This window comes from Drosophila kikkawai, chromosome 3L (genome assembly GCF_030179895.1).
Source record: "Drosophila kikkawai strain 14028-0561.14 chromosome 3L, DkikHiC1v2, whole genome shotgun sequence".
NCBI lineage: Eukaryota > Metazoa > Arthropoda > Insecta > Diptera > Drosophilidae > Drosophila > Drosophila kikkawai.
In genome coordinates this window covers 23,347,882-23,370,718 of record NC_091730.1, presented here as the reverse complement: position 1 = coordinate 23,370,718, position 22,837 = coordinate 23,347,882, and the positions used below count along the sequence as shown (strand labels likewise).

Below are 22,837 nucleotides of genomic sequence, written 5' to 3'. Positions count from 1 at the left end.
AGCAACAAGTGTCTCCGCAGATTTTAACTGAAGACGAGCTAGTTCTAGAAGTTGGATGACGAAACTTGTGAGCACATGGTAATCAGCATTGCTACTTCACTGAGAGAAACAGGGAGATTTTGGGAGAGCAAAAGCAAATCAGACCGAGAGAGCTTTCCCATAAATAAGCGCTTTCCTCTAGAAACCTCTCCAATCAGTTTTCGCACTTCGCCACGCGCGGACCTCGCTTGTATTAATACTTTAATTAAATTCGTCAAGGAAACCATATATAATGTGCGGCATCTTTTCCATATTTTCACGGGATGGGGAACCAATTCCCCCACAAATCCTGCATGGCAGCAAACACAGTTTGAGGGAGCTGGCCTACCGGCAAAGTGGAAAGCAACGTCATCGAGGCCCGGACTCCACTGGTGTTTATGTGATTGCCTCGGAAGGAGTGGCCATGGTGCACGAACGCCTGCGGATCGTGGGTGTGGCAGAAGGCGATCAGCCCTTTGTCTCCGAGGATGGCAACCTTATCCTGGTGGCCAACGGAGAGATCTACAACTATCTGGAGCTTTCGGCGGAGATTGCGAAGAGACGCGGTTCCTACAACCCCAAAAGCGATTGCCACGTGATCCTGGAACTGTACAAGGATTACGGAGTGGACCTTCTGGACCACATCAGCGGGATGTTTGCGTTTGCCTTGTATGATCGCAGGACCAAAGAGGTCCTCCTGGCCCGTGATCCCGTTGGCATTATACCCATGTATGTGGGCGAGGATGAGTCTGGAAACCTGTGGGTTGCCTCGGAGATGAAGTGCCTGGTGGACACCTGCCCAAAGGTCGAGACCTTCACGCCTGGCGAGGCTCGATTTGGAAGGGTGGGCCAGCTGCAAACCTGCTGGCAGTTCCAGCAGCCCTGGCTCAACGAGGTACCAACCCAAGCCTGCGAATTATCATTACTTCGTTCCAACTTGGAGTCGGCGGTGCGCTGCCATTTGCATTGTGACGTCCACTTTGGAGCGCTACTGTCTGGAGGAGTGGATTCCAGCCTCATAGCCTCTATAGCCACGAAGATTATGAGGGAGAGGGATCCCAACTACCGATTGAAGACCTTTTCGGTCGGTCTGAAGGATGCCCCCGATTTTAAGGCCGCTAGGAATGTGGCCAAGTATATCAACAGCGACCACAAGGAAATCATCTTTGAGATCGACGAAGCCCTAGATGGAATCAGGGATATTGTCTACCATCTCGAAACGTACGATGTCACCACTGTGAGATGCAGCTTGCCCATGTTGCTGCTGGCCAGATACATCAAGAGCACTGGCATTAAGATGATCCTGTCCGGCGAGGGTGCTGACGAGATCTTTGGCGGATACCTCTACTTCCACAAGGCGCCCAACTACCAGGACTTCCACGAGGAGTTGGTGAAGAGAGTCCGCCAGTTGCACTTATCCGATTGCCTGAGGGCAAACAAAGTGGCCATGGCCAAGGGAGTGGAGCTGCGAGTGCCCTTTCTCGACACGGGATTCGTAAACCATGTGATGCAGATCCGACCGGAGGATAAGATACCGGGAACGCTCAACCAATTCGGCGGACAGCAGCAAAAGCGGCTGGAGAAATATGTCCTGCGAGCTGCCTTTGCGGACGACTACCTGCCGGACGATGTCCTGTGGCGGCAGAAGGAGCAGTTCTCCGACGGAGTGGGCTACGACTGGATCGACAGCATTCGCCGGGTGGCCACCAGCCATGTGACGGATGAGGAGTTCGCTGGCGCAGCTCTCCGATTCCCCTTCAGCACACCCAGCACCAAGGAGGCGTACTATTACCGCAGCATCTTTTCCGAACTGTTTCCCGGGGAGTCTGCTGCCCGGACCGTGGTGAGGTGGGTGCCCCGCCTGGATTGGGGCTGTCCGGAGGACCCTTCTGGACGTGCTCAGGCCGTTCACCAGGTCAACAAAGACTGAGAAATAAATATGTTAAATGAATTAGTTAAGACATCCACAAACAAATACACGTCTCTAATTAATAGTCGCCTCGAGAGGCGTTCAATTAGCTTAAATATGCACTTATTCTGACATCTGATACGGCGGCGGTCTACGGTTACAATGTTTTCCGCCATATGGGCTTAATTAAAGGCACGTGCGGTCCACTCGGCAACTGTATACATACATCTGTTTGAATATGAATATACATATATTAAAGAAAATGCCAGCTGTCAATTACAATGAATATGCCAATAATATGCATATTACTCTTTATTAATAAAAACGTCAATCAATACAATTGGTTTTACTTTTCACTGCGATATTTGTGGATTTATTTGTTGAAGGGCATTAAGTTTAATTTAGAACTGTAATTATGCAAAAGGTTTAAGAATACATAGTTAATACAACTTTTAGTTTGTTTGGAGTTCTTATGTTCTTTGAAAATAAATTAAAATTTTAATTTACAATATTACTGCTATTAAGTCCGTGGAATTATATTATCTAAAACAAAACATATGTATTTTAAGCTGGTGTCTTGTTGTTAATTTATTTACAAAATTAAACAATAACAATATAATTATAAACAAAATAATATATTATTATTTTTATATTTACTATTTATTATTTATATTTTATATTTTAAATATTTCGAATTTGTTTATTTTTAAATTTAATTTTTTATTAATTTAAATATAATAGTCGATTTAAACAATTTAGTTGGCAACGCGGGTCAAGGCTTGCCGTTTTTCAATTGGCAACGCGATAGGACAGTTGTCGATATTTTAAAGAAGTTAAAGTTACCAAAACAGGCTCATATCTAATCCTACGTAAGTTAAAACATGGTCTTACCTGAGGTAAGTCAGTAAACATACCTATAACTAATTTAAGAGAGCAAAAACACGGTTAAATTAAATAACTAGACCGATATCGATATTCTGAAAAAGTTGTACAATGTATCGATAGCTACATATCGGCAGCAGCTTGGGCACACTGTTCGTCTTTATCGAGTGCTGTCACACTGTCGACTTTGTAATTTTTTCGTAAACTAAAGCCAAAATCGCTGCTTAAATTAAGCCGTAATTTGTTTAATCCACGCGCTAATCGTGCCAGACTGGTGATCCCATGAAGAACTGCAACAAATTATGATGTTTGCCGGGCACTGCAAACGCTCGGCAACTGCAAATAAAGTGCAAATTCTCTGACCCCAGCGCGTCACCCAAAAGAGAGACAGAGTGAAAGAGAAGGAAAAGTTGACGCGAGCAGCGCTGCCGAAGACGTTGGAATTCGTGCTCCGCCGCTGCTGCCGTTGTTGTTGCTGCCGCCGCCGCTGCTGTCGCGCAGCAATAACGGTAGAGACCAACAACAACAACAAATACAAATGTCAAAGTGAAACTGACTGCGCTGCCCCAGGAACAACAACAATAACAATACGCGGAACAATATTAGGAAGAGCAAAACTGTGATCTCTGCTTTTCGGGGCAATTTTTTCAATTTGGCTGTGCTCGAAAGTAAATTTAGTCAACTCGTTACGCGTATTTGCGGCCATCGGCAGACGTTTCTCCACTGGCGGCTGGAAAATCAATTCTTTGGACTGCTAAAGGGCAGCGACGAGCAGCAGTTGTGTTAAATTCATTTTGCGGCCCAGCCCAACAAAACGAGCGGAGAAAGAAGCAGAGGCGTAGCAGAAGCAGCGCAGCCGGATTTGCAAATAGGTATGTGTGTTGGAGTGTTGGTGTTTGTGTGCGTGTGAGTGCGTATCCAATGCAAAAAATGTTTTAAAAAAAGCCACTAAACTTGAGCAAATCACTTCCTTCAACGCTCTCCGCACCACTCCCTCTCTCTTCGGCGAGTGACATTTAGCGGCGGAATGACGTCGTCGCCGGCAGTTTTTGAACAATTAATTAACCAAAAATTCGGCCAGCTGTCGCCAAACATTTAGTTAGGTTAGGATACAGCGCGGCGAGGCACTCATTAAAGAAATCTGATTAACGAGTTCGTATCTTATCGCCTTCAGTAGAGGTGTATATCAGAGGAAAACCCTGAGAAATAGTTACGAAAGCAGGCTTGCCCGTGAAGTTGAGTTTGTTGATGTTTTTTATAAATAGAAAATTGCGTATGCAAATGCTAATTTGTAGCTTCGCTTCGCAGTTCTCTCGACAAAGATACACGCTCTCCCGCTCACTTTTGGCTCGCTGCTGCTCTCTCAACAAGTCGCTGTTGTTGCTTGGTAATTGTTGTTGTCATTTAGCTATATTATCTCATTCGGCCCGTTCCATTGCCATATAAATAATACAGGGCTTACTCGTCGCGAAAGACCCATGAACTTTAGCGGTACATTTTCTAAATTTACCGCGGGTTTTATCAAAGTATTCAGTTTAGTTCACCACTAACTAACACAAAAGCTGTCTGCTATCTGTTATGATTTTAGAAAGAATATTGTCTTTTGCTTTGAATCAGACTTAAAAATCCGTCCTTTGAGTGTGCACTGTAATATTATTATTGCTCTCCGCACACACAAATTGTTGAATTGTGACGGCAGCGCAAACACACTGCCCAAAAATTGAAATCGCGGAATCCCAAATACAAATCCATATATTGTTTTCCAAGCTTCCTGTGCACCACCGCCTGCCCCACAACCACCCAGTTTTGCACCCACCGAGGCTGAGACTGACTTCGTCACGCTCTCGGCGCTTGTGAGATGATTCACGTTTTGTGCACGTAACAACGCCCCACCATCTGGATGCCCACATATCCCTCCTGTCTCCTCGCCAACTCCGGTGGCCAAGTATCCGTGTATCCGTGCCCATCCCCACCCGCACAGCCATTCACCTACTTTTCCAGCTCTCCGCTCCCAGCTCTCATTCTCTGCGCTGCTCCACTCCGCTCTTTATCGCTATTCTGGCTCTGTGACTTCACCTCACACGGAAATTGTTGCCCACTTGGCCAATTGCTGCGGCTGTTGCGCTGCTGCTTCTATCCACTTTTGGGGTTCCAGTGCGCACCCGCAGTGAATTCCAGCAATTTAAATGCGATAAACGAGAGTGTAAGGGATTTGGCGGGAAGATTTTGGGAAGGTCCACGACAACAGCATCCTATTAGTCATAGCTTTAGAATTTGTTTGTTATTTAAGTTTTAGTTTGCTGGCGTGTTGCTGAAGGTTTTATCAGAGAGGCTTAATAACATTTATACATTAAAAATGGGATTTAGTTAATCATAGATTCCCTTATAACCTTCCATCAATAATATCAATTCTTTGAAAAGGTTCTATTAAGGCAGGGAAATTAGCAGTAAACCTTCACATATTTTTTACAGAGAAATTAATCTGTTTAGTTTTTAGTAAAGTTTAAAAAGGGTTTTCAAGTGTCTCAAGTGTCCACACAATTTCTATGAATAAAAATCTGTATTGAATCGTGTAGCTTAGTTCTTAATAAACAATTAAGTAGGCATTAGTTCATTTTCAGAATTGACAATTACTTCCTTAATATAATTCAAACAAAAGCAGATGGTTTACTAGTTTTGAAGTTAACAAATCTAAACAGTTTTACAATGAAATTCGTCGTTAACAAATTTTAGTCTTACTGCTTTTTATAGTTCTTTTTATACATATAATATATATATATTTATTTATATTCTGACACGGCCAAAGAAAGATTTAACCTCCCCTCCACTTTCTGGTCAGGCCATCAATTTCCAATTTATCAGTCCCTGCATCCTTGCGCCAAAATTGCCCACCCCTTCATGCAATTTAAATTTAATTTGCGAAGCACTGCAGCACAAAGACTAACTCTGAATCCTGGTTTATTGCAGTTGAAGCAGCGCAAGGGAGCGAATAGATCCGAGACGCGATGGCCTACCGCAAGCCCAGCGACCTGGACGGGTTCATCCAGCAGATGCCCAAGGCGGATATGCGAGTGAAGGTGCAGCTGGCCGAGGATCTAGTGACATTCCTGAGCGACGACACAAACTCCATTGTGTGCACAGACATGGGCTTCCTCATCGACGGACTCATGCCGTGGCTGACGGGCAGTCACTTTAAGATAGCACAAAAGTCGCTGGAGGCCTTCTCGGAGCTAATCAAGCGGCTGGGCAGCGACTTTAACGCGTACACAGCCACCGTGCTGCCACATGTGATCGACCGGCTGGGAGACAGCCGGGACACGGTGCGTGAGAAGGCCCAACTGCTGCTGCGGGATCTCATGGAGCACCGAGTGCTGCCGCCGCAAACGCTAATCGACAAGCTGGCCACCAGCTGCTTCAAGCACAAGAACGCCAAGGTGCGCGAGGAGTTCTTGCAGACCATAGTAAATGCTCTACACGAGTATGGCACCCAGCAGCTGAGCGTGCGCGTCTACATTCAGCCTGTATGCGCCCTTCTGGGTGACCCTACTGTAAATGTGCGGGAGGCAGCCATTCAGACGCTTGTGGAGATCTACAAGCATGTGGGCGATCGCCTGCGGCCGGATCTGCGCCGCATGGACGACATGCCCGCCTCCAAGCTGGCGCTCTTGGAGCAAAAGTTTGATCAGGTCAAGCAGGAGGGACTTTTGCTGCCCTCCGCCCTAAAAAACACAAATGGCAATGGCAACGGCCTAGGCCTGGACGAAGCGGACAACATTGGGATTAGGGAGCGACCCACAAGGATGATCAAGAGGCCGTTGCACTCGGCAGTCTCATCGACGCTGCGATCCAAGCCCAGTGCGACCGACGTTAGTGGTGATGCTGGCGCCGTTACCATGGAGATCTTCGAGGCCAGCTTTGAGCAGGTCCCGCAGCTGAATATCTTTCATGCCAAGGACATGGACGATATTTATAAGCAGGTACTTGTGATCATTAGCGACAAGACCGCTGACTGGGAGAAGCGTGTGGAGGCGCTGAAGAAGATCCGAGCACTGCTCATCCTCAGCTATCACACGCAGCCGCAATTCGTGGCTGTGCAGCTGAAGGAGCTGTCTCTGGGCTTCCTGGACATCCTCAAGGAGGAGCTCCGCTCGCAGGTGATCCGAGAGGCTTGCATCACCATCGCGTACATGTCCAAGACGCTGAGGAACAAGCTGGACGCCTTCTGCTGGAGCATTCTGGAGCAGCTGATAAACCTGATCCAGAACAGCGCCAAGGTCATAGCCTCTGCATCCACGCTGGCCCTCAAGTACATAATCAAGTACACGCACGCCCCGAAGCTGTTAAAAATCTATATGGACACGCTAAACCAGTCCAAGTCAAAGGACATCAGGTCGACGCTGTGCGAGCTGATGGTACTGCTGTTCGAGGAGTGGCAGACCAAAGCGCTGGAGCGGCATTCCACCATTCTGAGGGACACCCTGAAGAAGTCGATCGGGGATGCGGACAGCGATGCGCGACGTTATTCCAGGTGCGCCTACTGGTCGTTTAGGAGACACTTTCCCGATCTGGCCGATCAGATATACGGCACACTGGATATAGCAGCCCAGCGAGCATTGGATCGGGAGCGAGAAGGTGGCAGCAGTTCCGGCAGTTCGGTGGCTGCACCGGAAACGAGGCGTACCGTGTCCCGCATTGGAAGAGCTCCGGGAACCCTGCAGAAGCCCACGCCCAGTATGCGTTCCATTTCGGCGGTCGACACGGCGGCAGCCCAGAGAGCCAAAGCCAGGGCGCAATACACATTGTATTCGAGGCAGAAGAAACCACTGGTACCTAGCAATTCTATCGCCCAAGGACCGGGATCCGGAGCAGCGGGCAGTGGGTCGCTGCCCAGGCCACGTCTGAATTCCAACAGCGGGATTACGCCGGCCGCCACGCCGGGAGTGGCTGCACCTCGCACCCGGGGACGAGCGGGTGTTTCACAGTCACAGCCAGGATCGCGTTCCACCTCGCCAAGCACAAAGCTGCGGGATCAGTACGGCGGCTTGGGTGGTTATTATCGAGGAGCCACCGGGGCCATACCCAAAAAGGCCTCTGGAATACCCCGGAGCACAGCCAGCTCCAGGGAAACGAGTCCCACCAGATTGGCCAGCGGTGGCGGCCTGATGAAGCGCAGCATGTACTCGACGGGAACGGGATCGCGAAGGACGCCGGAGAGGAATAATCCAGTACGGCCCTCGGCAGCAGCTCGCCTTCTGGCGCAGTCCCGCGAAGCAGAACACACATTGGGCGGCGGAGGAGGAGACGATGGGCAGGAGAACTATGTGTCCGGAGACTATATGCGCAGCGGGGGAATGCGGATGGGCAGGAAGCTGCTGGGACGCGATGAGTCTGACGATATTGACTCCGAGGCCAGCTCCGTGTGCTCCGAGCGATCCTTCGACTCCAGCTACACGAGGGGCAATAAGTCGAACTACTCCCTGAGCGGCAGCCACACCCGCCTGGACTGGAGCACGCAGCGGGCGCCCTTCGACGACATCGAGACGATTATTCAGTTCTGCGCCTCCACGCACTGGTCAGAGCGGAAGGACGGACTCATCAGCCTCACGCAGTATCTGGCCGACGGCAAGGAGCTGACCCAGCAGCAGCTGCAGTGCGTGCTGGATATGTTCCGCAAGATGTTCATGGACACGCACACCAAGGTCTACTCGCTGTTCCTGGACACGGTCACCGAGCTGATCCTGGTGCATGCTCCCGAACTGCACGACTGGCTCTTCATCCTGCTGACGCGGCTGTTCAACAAGCTGGGCACCGACCTCCTCAACTCGATGCACAGCAAGATCTGCAAGACGCTGCAGGTGGTGCACGAGTACTTTCCCACGCATCTGCAGCTCAAGGAGCTGTTCAGGATCATTTCGGACTCCACGCAGACGCCGACGACGAAGACGCGCATCGCCATCCTGCGCTTCCTAGCCGACCTGGCCAACACGTACTGCAAGAGCAGCGACTTCCCCAGCGACCACAGCCAGGCCTGCGAGCGGACGGTCCTCAAGTTAACTCAGCTGTCGGCAGACCAGAAGTCGATGGAGCTGCGCTCCCACGCCAGGAACTGTCTGGTGGCGCTCTACAACCTTAACACCCCGCAGATGACCCGGCTCCTGGCCAACCTGCCAAAGGGCTACCAGGACACGGCCCGCACATGCATCCAGACGCACATGCGCCGGCAGAGCCAGTGCGGCAATTCGGGTGCCAATTCGCCAAGCAGTTCCCCGCTTAGCAGCAGCAGCCCCAAGCCCCTGCAGAGCCCCTCGGTGGGGCCGTTCGCCTCGCTGCAGAGCCACCACCAGCTCAGCCTGAGCTCCACTAGTCCCCGCTCCCGGCAGTCCTCTGTGGAGCAGGAGCTGCTCTTCTCGTCGGAGCTGGACGCCATCCAGCACAACATACAGAAGACGTCGGAGGAGATCCGCCACTGCTTCGGCGGCCAGTACCAGACGGCGCTGGCGCCCAATGGCTTTAACGGACACCTGCAATACCACGAGCTGGGCCAGCAGGACTCGTGTGCCTCCCTGTCTTCCAACTCCAAGACGCAGTCGTCGGCCAACACCACGCAATCGAATACCCCGGAGTCGGCCACCATGCGGCTGGACAACCTAGACCGGGATCGGACTGCTCAGAATGCCAAGTCGCCCTTGCCATCGGGCGATGGCAAGCTGTCCATTTCATTGCACGAGGCCGAGAACGGCGAGCTAATCCTGGCCAACGATCTGATGGAGAGCGAGGTGGTGCGCGTGGCGCTGACACTGACCAAGGACCAGCCCGTGGAGCTGCTGCAGACGTCGCTCATGAACCTGGGCATCTGCATCAAGGGCGGAAACTGTGAGCTGCCCAACAAACACTTCCGGTCGATCATGCGCATGTTGCTCAACATTCTGGAGGCGGAGTCCACGGACGTGGTCATCGCCGGCCTGCACGTGCTCAGCAAGATCATGCGCAGCACTAAGATGCGCCACAACTGGATGCACTTCCTGGAGCTGATCCTTTTGAAGATAATTCAGTGCTATCAGCACAGCAAAGAGGCGCTGCGGGACATCGACTCGATGATTCCACGCATTGCGCCCTCCCTGCCGCTGGACCTGTCCATCAACATTGTCAATCCGGTGATAGCGACGGGCGAGTTCCCCACAAATCTGTGCGCCATCAAGATCTTGCTGGAGGTGACCGAGCACCACGGCTCGGAGATCACGGACGCCCACCTGGACATTGTGTTCCCGAACTTGGCGCGCTCGGCGGACGACACGCAATCGATGGTGCGCAAGGCGGCGGTCTTTTGCATTGTCAAGCTGTACTTTGTCCTCGGCGAAGAGAAGGTCAAGCCCAAGCTGTCCGTGCTGAATCCCAGCAAGGTGAGGCTGCTGAACGTGTATATCGAGAAGCAGCGCAACTCCATTAGCGGCGGCGGCAGCTCCACGAAGAACTCCTCGGCGGCGTCCTCCTCATGATTGCGGGAAAGCGCGGCGCGCTTTCTGCACCAGCCCCAGCACCAGCCACAGCAACACAGACAAGACACGGACGCAGCGGTGTCCCTCGGCCTGCCCAGGAACTGAGGGGCGGATGACATTCAATAATATATATAATAATACATTAACTAATTATTTATAACTCCAATTATTACCGCGACGTAACTGTTTGCTGCCCAAATGTAGGGTGAATGTAAGCGAACCCAAAGCCCAGATAAGCTCCTCTAAAGTGAGCAGAGGAAACTATTTAGACATGTACGCGGAAAGTAAAGCGATAAATCCTCTCAGTGACGCCAACTCACCCACCCCCGATTTCCTTGAATCCAGACCCCGAAACGCTCAGTTGTATGTGTTGTACCAGCTCCCAATTACTCACGCTGCTTCTGTTTAGTTCGTAAGACCCAAAGTCCCTTGTCGCCCTTGGAGGAACCCCGAGGCGTCTTCAGCTTTTGTATTTTAGTTCCACAGTCAACATATAAATAGCAGAGTCGCATAGTAATAGTAGAAGTGTTTATTGTTTTTCATTTTGTGTTTGGGTTTGTGTGGTTTTAAATTAATTACAAAAATAGTTCAGTTGTAAGAAAATAGCAGAGTTTAGTCAACTAAATTCTAAATTCTACTACTATTACTATGCGACTATTTTCTGCTATTTTCTTACAACTGAACTATTTTTGTAATTAATTTAAAACCACACAAACCCAAACACAAAATGAAAAACAATAAACACTTCTTCTACTATTACTATTACTATTACTAAACACTTCTTCTAGGTTATGTAATAATATTTATAAATTAATTAAACGAATAAACAACAGTTAAACAAAAGTCCCAAAAGAGAAACTTGGCAAGCCAGAATATTGTTTCCAACTCCAATATGCAGTCGCGATCCTTTGCTAATCGTTTTGTGTGATTTATTTCGTAAAATTCAAACTTTCAAATGTATTTATTTACACACGGACTTAATTATACTAAATACTTTTTTATTATATAGAACTCTGCCCCGTTCGTCCTCGGTTGGTTGGTTGCTCCTTTACTTTTGTTGAAGACATCTGAAAGGCTTTGCTTCTTGTTTTGCTCTTTGCTTTTTTCGTTTCGGGTGAGTATTTTCTTTACACGTATTGCCTAATTTTTGTTTTGTTTATCGCTATTATTAAACATTTTTGAATGTCGCTCGATGTGTTTGGTTTTTCGGTTGTCTCTTTGTCTTCATTGATTTGTTCGATTTTGCATTTGAAATTTTGTTGGGCCCATTTGAAACCTGAACTTGGTTGTTTCTCTACAAGTAAATCATACAAATTCGTTACGCTTTATTTGTTCACGCACAGATATATATGTTATATTGGAAATCAAATTAAATTAAGGCACTCAATATACGACAAAGAAATCAATTCGGAAATGAGTAAATTGTTAGTAGATCGATGGAAAGTAAATCAATTTTGCCAAGTACAAATTAGTGCGGTGGTTCGAGTGTGTCTCTGTGTCTGTGGTGTGTGTGTGTTCGGTGTCCTAGACTAAAGTGTGCTGCATTGCTTAGCATTAACTATCTGGCTTTAGATTACCGTAGCTAATCGTTAACTTGTATTGTACATAAACGTAATTCCTAAATTATGGTGTTTTTAATTAAAGATACATTTTGTCAATGGCACATCTTTTGCTAAATGTAAGACTTTCGCTTTTCATTACTTGTTTTTTGGAGCGTTTATAGTGTTTGGGCCCCTTATCTTTTATTTTTCTATTCTTTAAAAAATGTTTCCACCTGCGGAAACGGTGCGGTAAACAATTTTGAGTGTGTGTAGAAATCGAGAAAAATGTGACTCGAAAACGTTTAGATCCCTTTACCAACTGCCCAAGTAGCTTGACTATATCTAGAGTTTACATGTACGAAATGCATTTGTATGTACAGTGGGACAAGATCTCGACTCACATCCTGCTAGGACGATTAAAACACTTCGATTTAAAAATACATTGAACTACTTAATTGATTATTCATTTACACGTAGATGGCTGCTTGCTAACAATACTTTGGCTTCTGTTTTCTATTTCTTTCTTTTGGTTTTCTTGTGGTAAATTTTGAACGCACTCGTTGCCGAACAAGGCCCCCAACAACAACAGCAACTCTTCGGGGGGTTCCATTGTCCAATTTTGACCGAAAAAGGCACACACAGAGAATATCGAATGACAACGACTATGCACGACTACAACAACACTAACACTAAGCCATGTCTGCTCCGACCTAGTAGCCGTTGCATCGGATCTCGCCGTAGCGACCTCGTGGCCTCCCGGCTCCGTATGCCGCATATCGCTCATACGCCATGTAGTCTGGCATTTCGTAGCCATAGCCGTGGCCGCGCATACGATTCCTCGGATAGCCGTTCCGGCCACCATCCCCGCCGTGGTACGGCCCCTCCTCGTGGGCGTAGTAGCTGTGCGTAGGTGTGGTCGGTGCCGAATCGATGTACCCTCCTCCCGTTGGATGAGATGCTGGAAAATTGCTGGCTGAACTAGCGGCATATTCTTCAGCCAGTCGCTCCACTAGAGACTCTGGCGTCTGCAGGAATCTCTCGGAGAAGCGTCCGATTTCGGTGGAGCCAAAGGCCTGCAGGAAACCCGGCAATGGCTTGATGTCCTGCGGGGATTTAAAAGGTTTGTATTAGTTGAGATTATATTTGTTAAATGTTAAGGTTTCCAAATAATAGTCAGGAATGGCCAAATCGAAATACTCTCAGGAGATTATTTTATTATTTTAAGTTATGACCTGGAAAGCGCTTAGAGTTTGATTTTTTAAAGTATTCTTAGATTTAGATTTATTTTTATGAAGATTGCTAGGATAATAAAGTTGCCTATCTGTTAGATAGTTTGTAATATTTATTTAGATAATATCCTGTAAAGCCTAAATTTATTTCGATTAGCCAAAAAGAGCTCTATTATAGGTTTACTTACTCTAATTTGTTCCCTAACGATCGGCTCCACGGGCTCCATATTCTCGCCCTCGCCAGCTTCCTTCTTGGTCGCCTTCCGTTTTGATTTCTTGCTCGGAATGAGATCGCACTCAATGATGCGATTGTTGCTGCTGCAGCTGTTGCGATTTCTGGCGGATGTTGCACTCCGCTTCAGGTGGTTCGACTGCTGCAGCTGTAGTTGCTGCTGTTGCTGTTGCTGCTGGAGGAGAGGGGCCAATGCTGGTGGAACAATTGCCGTTTGGCCAAAACCTATGGGCGAGTTCTGGGGAGCCGGCGGAGTGCGCGGGCGGCGCGGCGTTGGACTCCAGTTGGCCGTCACAGGATGTTGCTGCTGCTGTTGCTGTTGCTGTGCCTGTGGCTGTTGCAAGTGGTAACAAAAAAATCGATTTAGTTCTTTGCCGAGCACTTTGTTACGCTCAAGTGGCGGGCTCTTGGAAAACTTTGAGCTCCCAGTCCCAGTGCACCCCTAGGCTTCCCCACTCCCCGCCAGCTGGCTGGCGCGTGCTCGCTGCTGGCAGCTCATGTTACCAGGCAACCCCCAAAGAGGGCTCTTGGTACTCATACCCATCCCTCAAGCAGCTCCAATCTTGCTAGGCAGCCAGCCAGCCAGCCGGGTGAAGTTCATCGCAGTGCCCCAAAAATCAATAGGCGCCCCTTTTTCGTTTGAGCTGCTCTGCTGGCTGGAGCACCCTGTATAAAAGGCTTCCGGCGTGGGCTCTCTTTGAGAGAGCTTTTCGCGTGCTTTCCGCTTGGTTGTGCCCCACTCTCCTTCCGCCGAGTTTTTCAATGAGTAAAGCCGGTCGATGGAGCTAAACGCATTTCGCTTTGGCCCTCTCTTTTTGTCACATCTCCTGCGTGAAGGATGACGAGTGTGTGCCTGCCGAGCGCTGTCATTATCAGGCTCTGGTTTGTTCCTCTGCTTTGGCCTAATTTATCCCCGGCAGGATATGGCCCACCCAGCCCCAGAGCCGCCCCCGCTGATTGCCTCCTAATTAGACCTCCCTTAAACGTCGCAGCGCTTAAATTGCACCTGCAGCTTTAATTTGCAATTTGTCCCGCCCAACGCTAATTAGATTTCAGCAAGTGGACTCACCGCATGTCCTGGCTGCTCATCGGTCGACTCGCTTATTGCATCACCGCCAGCATCCTGCGGCGTCGTCGGCGCATCCGTGACCGATGTCTCCTGCTGCAAATTGATTTCCGCACGCCTGGCAGCTTCCGGAGGAGCGGAGCCGGAGCTGGAGCAGGAACTGGGCGGTGGGTTCACCTTATCAGTGCCACTGGCCACCGGCGACGTAGCGCTTATGTCATCTGGAAAATAAGTTGTAGCTTGAGTTGTTTGGGGATGTCTAAGAAAAATCAATAGGGCCGAAAAGATTGCTGATTCCTGGGCTTCCCGTAATTATTTTGTCATGCGTGCAGGCGGCAATCAAGGGTTAAAAACCAGGCCCGGAACATTGACCGTTTGGCGTGGAATCGAAGGGCTTTTTTGCACGCGCTTATCATCATATTTTCTCTGAGGCCAAACAAAAAGTAGAGATAGAGAGAAAGAGCGCGGACCGGAGAGAGAGCTGCCGTTCAGGAGAGCGACATGCACTTGTTGAACGTGTTGTGGCTCCCCCCACACACACACATACACCGCCGCAAAAGTAAAAAGGGAGAGAGCGGAAGGGCCGCTGGAAATCAACAAAAAGTGTAGCGCACTTTTCGGCGCATGCGATTAGGCCTGCAATGTTTACGTATTTGCCATATTTTTTAGCGCTCCCGTTGCACGTTGTTGCAGCTGCAGTTATGGCAGTTACTGCAATGCATTTAAAGCTGCCATCGGCTGTGTCAATAAATCAATTATTGTTGCCAAACGAACTGAATCTAGGTAATCAATTTCCTTGGAAGCAAAAGCAGTTTGGATCAGCGAGTTTGAGTTTAGCCTCTTGAGATTAAACTTATATTAAGCTTAAGATAAGTGTACCATATATGTATTACTTAAAATATATAGAATTTGCTTATTAAATTCTAAATGGATTAATATGCAAATTCAAAATTTCGGTTAAACAATTATTTGCAGTTCGCTCAGTTCATTACTTTCTTTCTAAATCATTTTTAAAATAAAAAATAGATTTAATTATAATTATTTAGTTGTATATTACTTTAAAAATATAGATTCTTTCAAAGTTTTAACTTTAAAAATTGTCTTATCTTCAGATTATAGAAAAAAAGTCACGAATAAGTATTTAAATAATCGTGCTTGATATTTTATCAGACAAAATATTAAAAATCATTTTGGTTTAATTCCTCTACACGTTCCCAAATAATATTTCTCGGAGTTTATTTAATAACTAGAGTCTAATCTCATTAAGTTATAATTATTTTTCCTCAAGTTCTAGTTATTAATTCTCGTCTTGGGTTTCATATTTCATCGAAGAGTTCTGTTTTAATTAACGAGGCAACGGAAGCGAAGGAAGTCTGACTTAATTAAATATTCCGCTATCTTCCTGTGTGTAGTAATAGTACCCCCTAAATTGCATTCACTTTTGAGGTGCTCTCCCTCTCTCCCTTTGGACATTGATTTTTGCCTCAATATTGTGCTGACCGAGTATCGGGAGGTTGAGGTTGAAGTTGAACTCGAGCCTTGGCTATTGCACCGGGGAACTGTTCCCAATCCCCAACCTCTGGTGATTCCTCCACCGAATCCTCTTTAAGGGTGTCGCTGGTTCCTCCCTTGATGGATGTATGTGTGGGTCTGAGTGTGTTTGTGGGCGTCTAGGGTGTGTTTGCCGTCTGTGTGGGAGGCTTCGCCTAACGGTAGTAAAGCGGCAACCACCGCATTACGCTGTAAAGTTCATTTACATGCTGGCTGTGATGACATTTCACGCATACGAAAGACACCCTTAGACGCTCCAGTGTGTGTGTGTGTGTTTTGTGTGTGAAAGTCAAACGCCCATTGATGAAACACACACACAACCAACATGTTCGTTTGCACTGCGAAATATTTAGAAAAAAAGCTTCGCACCTGGTGGGTCACCGCCACATCCCCGTTCCCTCCCACAGCCACGGTTGACTTATTGATTTGCACACACGACAAAAAAATTAAAAAGTCACACATCACAGGGCAAAGTCGCTTGTCGGCTGTCGGGGATTCCAGGGGATTCGCGTGCCTAAATAGACAGCTAATTTTGAGGTCCTCTTAAGCGCCATGACGTAGGCGCCCCCGCCGAAACCATCCCCTACGAAAGCACTCCCATAGCAGACCTCCTCCTGTCGGGAAAACGGAAGTATTTCAGCAGTTAACCAACGCTGATTGGTTGAGTGTTTGCAAAACGTCGGCTTTGCCGAGGGAATCCAAGGGAGGGCTGGCGGAAAAACCTGAAATCGGACATTGCTAAAGCAGGAGGCGGAGGAGGAGCACCTCGTGCTGGTGTGGAGCTTTGCGGACGACACTCCGGACAACGCTGACAACGATGACGGCAACACGAACGGACAGTTCTTGCATTAATTTGCATGCGGAATCAAGCATAAAGCTATGTGCCGGCACAGTGGGTGCGATAAGAACGACTCCAATCAGTGTCCTGACTTGGAGTGGCAAAGACTCTACTTTTTGGTTTTCAGTATCTTACAAATAATAGGAAAGAGGAAATGAGGTTTCCATCGCAATACTATCTTTATCTCTTTAAATGCTAAAAATATTTAATCCAAGTAATTTCCTAGTGTTAAATGTCCTTTTTTGTTCACAGTTTTCTTAATATTTACTGTATATTCCAGTTTATTTATACCGAAACGAACCACTTGATTCCCGTCGCTACCCACAGTGCCTCCAATCGCTGATTTCAGCTGGACTGACTGCCACCCCTTGTACTGACTTTCAATACTTGTTACATAATCCGCCTTGGCATATGTTTGCATAAATTTACGAATTCCCCCGCGGCCGCGCATAATTGCGAATTAAATAGAGTGTAATGAAGGAGCGACAGGCGACGCGATAAAAGACTGACAACTTACCCGGAATATCGAGCGGCGTGTCCGTCCGGAGTGCTGCCTCGGGCACCGGAGCTGGCTGAAGCTCCTCCTCTTCGAAGTCCCGCCCATCGGCAGGACAGTGGTACGGCACACAGGAGGCGGACTCCACTGACATGTTTACCGGATACTCGCCACTGTACACCGGCGTGCTCTGGCTGCTGTCGCTGCGGGCTCTTGTGCTGCAGTTGCTGATCCCACTGTCCGTTCCAGTGGCGCTTATCATCGGCGGCGACGTGGTCAGCCGCTGGGCTGGCGATGCTGCTCCCGAAGCCTCCAACTCGACGTCCGGCTCCTCGAGCTTTGGCGTGGCCGCCAGCGGCAGGTGTGGCAGATGCTGCTGCTGGGCAATAGCATGTTGCTGCTGCTCGCTGTAGCTGCGCAGTGGCTCCAGGTAATTTGGCGGCAGCACTGTGCGATTGGGCGCCGGCGTGGAGGAACGCCCGGGTGGAGCATAGTGGGGTGTGGGTCCGGTATAGCCAGCGAAGCCACGGCTTGAGTACGAGGCGGAAGAACTGTACGGCGATGGAGCGGGCTGCTCATAGCCCGGCTGGTGATGTGGCTGCTGCGCCGGATGCTGCTGCGGCTGCTGCTGGTACGGATGCGGCCTGGGCGGATAGTGCAGCACGCTTGAAGGGATCAGCTGCTGGCCAGCGGGCGTGAACATGCCCTGGTGGTGCTGGCTGTAATGCGGCGAGGCGTACGGAGCATAGCGGTAGTAATTGGACATGTACGTGGCACTGGACATGGACGAGCCGTAGCCGTAGCCGGCGTACGGATGGTAGCCGGTGTAGCCGGACCTGTAGGGCTGCGGCGGATAGTGCGACATGGCGGGATGAGGAGCCAGATGCTGATGGGGATGGTGCTGCTGATCGTAGAAGCTGGCCGGATACCGGTCCGACATGGTGCTCCCTGGCTGGAGTTCTCGCTCGCTCAAAAGCTCCTCAATAGCAACTGGAGGCTAAAAGTCGTCTGCCTCGTCCCGCTCCGCATAGCCACCATATTGCCAGTTGCTGCTCGGGTGGTGTCCGCTTACATGTGACCACTATTGATTTTCCCTATCAGCCACAGTCGCAAATCCTTCGGCTCGCCTTTCCTATCCTTGTCTGGCCACGCTTGGCTGCCCTTTATTTATGTTGGAATCAATTTTCGCCACACTTGCAGTTTTCTTATTGTCCTCCTGTGAATGGAGCGAGCCGAGAAAAGAGAGAGCAAAGTGGGTGGGTTTATTATCAAACGAAAATAGTATGTCCCGTGTCCCGTGTTCCCTGGTCCTGTGACCTGTGCTGTTCCCTGCTCTTTAATGGCGCTCCGGAAATGGGAATGCCAGTGGCGAGATCGTTAAACAGTTTCCCATGGTTGGGACTAACGGGACAATTGCGTACAGTGCCACAGACAATTCAATTAACATCTGACCAATAACATTTTATGGGGGCTACATGGTCTGGGCTCTGTAATGGCAGGGGCATTATGAGGTTTCAAGACTACTTATTGGACGGGGATAAGCAGATAAGCTCTCACAGAGTTTCTTTAAGACTTCTTGTTGGGACATGATTACCATGATTAATAGTTTAAAATGTAGGAAATTTAATTAAATTCAATACACCTTAAGATATAAGGTTTCAAAAATGTTTTTAAAAAATCGGAAATAGGTATACTTTTCTTTATTTATAGCTATTAAAAATATATAAAAAAGTATCTATAAATCCATCTCAAATTCGTATAAAACCTAAAACTTTGGATGCAACAATCCGAAAAGCGCTAATAACATTCCAGCCTAACTCCCTCCTCAGAAGGAATTCCAGCCTAACTCCCTCATCACAGCTCATACGAAAATGCGAAATTCGCAAATGCCTGCAGCTTGGATACTTGAGTTTAACTGAGTGCAATCCTGGCATTCCACACATGCTAATGAGAGCCAGCAACTCACCAAATATCCCAGCCATGTTATGATGCACAAATTGCGGTTGCTCTGGAGATGCCTCATTTTTGGAGGGAATGGGAGATGGAAATGGAAACGGGGGTACTTGAGGGATCGGAGAAGAGCTGCTTGCAGGGAAGGACACCGACGGGTGGCTGCATCTCTTGATGGGCCATGCGCAAAATTCCGTTTGTTTTGCACTCACGCACAGGCAGCCGAGGCACCACAACAGCAACAGCAAACAGCCACTCAACTTATCGAGCGCATCTCGCATACACACACCCCACACCGCACACTCACATTCTCGCACACACATTGAATGAATAACCACATGCATTTTGGCCGCATGCAAACCGTTAATGAGCCACAAAAGTGCACACATCTGGAGTGGGATTGATAAGACCAGTGGGTGAGTATGTACGGGGCTGAGGATGTGGGTGACAACTGGTGGGTGGCAGCTGGTGGGCGGCTGTCCCATGGATGGATGATTCAAAGTCGTCACCAAGCAACGCCGAACGTCTTCTCGCAACAAATGGGTGGCTTCATTCACCATTCATTCTCCCACACAGGACATTACATATTGGCCTGCGCACATACAGTTTACACGGAGAAAAAAGAAGTAAACTAGTAACCAAATGAAATAGAAAATAATAAAAATTCTATAGAGTAACTGATAAGGACATATTGGAAAAAAAGAAGTAAACAAGTAAACAAATAAAATATTCTGGCAAGTTTCAAAACAAATTTCTTGAGGATTCCGCCGTTTTACTCAATTGGAAATACTTGTAATTGAATAGTTAGTTACCAATGAATTTTTTTCGTGTAGCACTTACTTGTGTGCGTCTGTAAGCTTGCGCTTGACGTGTGCGTTTATTGATTAATAAACTTTTTTTGTGTGCAAAAACACCACAAAAAAGGCGAAAAATAATAATTGAAGGCAACCGACGGTGGAGGAGGGTGCAACCAGTCAAGAGGGGGCTAACCTTTATTGATTGGAGAGCCTGAGCGGGTGACGCTCCAAAGGACGATGATGACGGTGATGTCGATGGTGATGTCCTGGCAGCAAATTAGCAAGTTAGGGGTGGAGAAAGGGACAAGAAGGAGGTGGAGGAGGGCCAGGACAACTCTATTAGCAAAGTCAAACACGGGGGCGGAGTGGATAACATAATCAATGTAAACACAAGCTGGAAGAGAGCGGCAGGGAGAGCCATTAGCCGGCTGAGAGAGAGCTTGCTCTCCTAGGAGACACACAAAGAGCGGCAGAGAGAGAGCTTTTCGGTTGGCCAAGCCAAAGGGTTAGGTGAAACAAAAACGGCCAGCCGTAAATGAAATGAGCCTCGAAATAAGTTAAGTTAAGCAACTGCAATCGGGGGAAGTCTGGCTCTCTCTCCCGTGCCCACTGCCGCTGCCGCTCACAGGATCCTGCGACTGCGACCCAGCGACAGGAAACGGAAGTTGAGCACGGCAGCAGCCGTGTAAATGGCGATGGATGCTGTATGCGCTAGTGGTGGTGGTGGCAGTGCCTCTTTTTGGGACAGTGCGACACAACAGAGCCGACAGGAGCAGCATGAACAGCAGCAGCACCCGTGGCAGCAACAGCCTCCCACTCACTGCCGCCGTGTATATATAAATCAATAAAAACAGCAGCCCGAGACGGGTTCTCGCCTCAGCTCTTGCACTGTTTCCATCCAGTGTTGGTTGCCTTCTGTACTTTGTTTTCTTTTTTTCTTTTTTTTTTTGTGCCGTTCTTCTTTCTACGTCCAGCCGGGCCGAGAGTTGAAGCAGGAGCAGGAGGAGCTCCTGGTGTACACAATCATTACACGGACCCGCGCGCGTCACACGCTGCGTATGTGCAATGTGGCCTGGCACTCGAGTCGCGACTCGCGCGAGCTTGGAGCGCCCGAATGTATGCATCGGAATATGGCGATTTAATTGAGTTTCTGCTGCGAGAAGGAGGATTTTCAATAATTGGGGCAGCATTGCAAGTGCGTGGGAGTATTTCACAAATATGCGAAGATAAAAGAATACATTTTGAGGCAGTGTGTGACATTTTAAGATAATAGGAGGGGTTGAAGGCTTTTTATATTAGTTAAGTGCTTTACACTATAAAACAAATGCTTTTTGTAAGCTGTTTAGCTGTATATTTCTTGAGGAATCAAGTTATCAACATAACTTTTCATAAGTTAAGGTTATTTAAAAATTTATTTTGAAATAATATTTTATTGTTTTTGTTATAAATTACATTTGTACTATAAAGATGAGAAACTTGGAACCTATAGAATTTTTAGATAATAATATAGAGCTATCCCTTTCATAATAGTTCATAATATTAATAATAACTTCATAATAACTTTAGAACTATGTTAAACAGAAAACCAAATAAATATTTTAAGCTACAACTATAATAATATTAAGAAAGTAAAAATTAAACAAAACAAGTCTAAAGTAAAACATTTTTAGTTACCTTTAAACCGGGAAAATGTTTCTTTTTTGTTGATGTATTTGCGATAAAGGTTGCTCCACTTCTAATGACTTTTACTGCTTAAAATGTTTCAGTTTTATTTTACGCCTCCGAAAATTCAATTTCCACTAATTTGATTCGATTAAAAACCTCGCCTCTGATTTTCAAAAACTCTCACCACGGTTTTTCCCGTTTCAACACACCACGAAATACCGTTGAATTTGAAATTCTGGCCGCAGTTCACAATGGCCAAGAGCGAGAGCGTCACTTCCCCCACAGACCACGGACACTTTTCCACCTTTCTCTTCGACAGAAGCGCGGAAAATCGAAGAGCAAACGACAGAGGCAGACGGCAAGCGAAAGGCCAAAACGATCGGAGCACGGCGGCGTCACTCGGACGGAGGCCAGAGCTCGAAGCGAGTGGCGTTACGTATACGCAGCAGTGTGCGGCGCGCGTTAAAGTCCAACGTAGACTGAAATGCGATACGCGGGCGCGCTGCCTTTTATACCCTTGCACGCCGAAGGCCCCGAAGCCGAAGAAGCAGAAAAGCTGGCAAAAGACAAGCACCAGAGAAAGGAGCAGACGTGAAGCAGCGAAACCAAAAAAAAAAGGAAAAACGAGCGAACAGAACCGAGCTGCTGCTGCTGCCGCTGCTGCACTGGGAACTTTGTGACCCGATTCGATGGGCAACCTGCCCACATGCGCGAGCGAGCTTTCCGCCGCCAGCCGAGGGCGGAATATCCGCTGCACTCTCTCGCTCTCTCCGCCTCTCGCGGGAAAATGCCATTCGAAACTATTCACTTTGCTTACGAATTAGAGCACAAAACAGAAACCAAACCAAAACAGAGCGGCGAGCCGAAAGGAATCTAGAACGTGGCGTTACTTCTACCAGGGAGGAATGGGAGAAGACGAGGACTTCCCGGAGAGATGTGCGAGAGAGCGCAGGGAGTGCGCAGCGAATTTTCCGCCAAAGTCCCGTTTGGGGGTTTCCCACGTTCGGTGTGTGCATGAGGTATGTATAGGCTCGATTTATCGATGTCCGGGCCACGGATTTCCAGCTCCACCAATATACAATGCGAAAAGCGTAGCACGCTTTCCGGCATAGAACTCCACACCACCCAGTGTGCACCGGGGGAAGGTTCTCCGCTCCATTTGCTTCC

The 22,837-nt window shown here is 48.1% G+C and overlaps 3 protein-coding genes across 5 annotated transcripts; 2 read left to right on the top strand and 1 right to left on the bottom strand.

The window, feature by feature from the left end:
- The first annotated feature begins 186 nt into the window (after positions 1-186).
- On the top strand, positions 187-2,267 carry AsnS (asparagine synthetase). The gene has a single exon (XM_017182582.3). The coding sequence runs from the start codon at positions 272-274 to the stop codon at positions 1,946-1,948; it is 1,677 nt and encodes a 558-aa protein (XP_017038071.1). The 5' UTR covers positions 187-271; the 3' UTR covers positions 1,949-2,267.
- A 712-nt stretch (positions 2,268-2,979) lies between these two features.
- On the top strand, positions 2,980-10,926 carry chb (chromosome bows). The gene is made up of 2 exons (XM_017182555.3): positions 2,980-3,681; positions 5,777-10,926. The coding sequence occupies exon 2, from the start codon at positions 5,815-5,817 to the stop codon at positions 10,303-10,305; it is 4,491 nt and encodes a 1,496-aa protein (XP_017038044.1). The 5' UTR covers positions 2,980-3,681; positions 5,777-5,814; the 3' UTR covers positions 10,306-10,926.
- Positions 10,927-11,211: 285 nt separating this feature from the next.
- LOC108085806 (AT-rich interactive domain-containing protein 1A) lies at positions 11,212-22,197 on the bottom strand. 3 transcript variants are annotated; one of them, XR_011445066.1, is made up of 6 exons: positions 21,680-22,196; positions 17,280-18,474; positions 14,377-14,594; positions 13,264-13,641; positions 12,318-12,949; positions 11,212-11,599 (listed from the first exon to the last, which is right to left on the bottom strand). XR_011445066.1 is itself a non-coding variant. In XM_017182557.3 (6 exons), the coding sequence occupies exons 2-5, from the start codon at positions 18,196-18,198 to the stop codon at positions 12,557-12,559; spliced, it is 1,908 nt and encodes a 635-aa protein (XP_017038046.1). In that variant the 5' UTR covers positions 18,199-18,474; positions 21,680-22,197; the 3' UTR covers positions 11,212-11,599. The 3 variants fall into 3 exon arrangements, 2 of the variants coding, with proteins under 2 accessions (XP_017038046.1, XP_017038045.1); XM_017182557.3 differs by having other exon boundaries at positions 12,557-12,949; positions 21,680-22,197; XM_017182556.3 differs by having other exon boundaries at positions 11,212-12,949.
- Between the last annotated feature and the right edge of the window lie 640 nt (positions 22,198-22,837).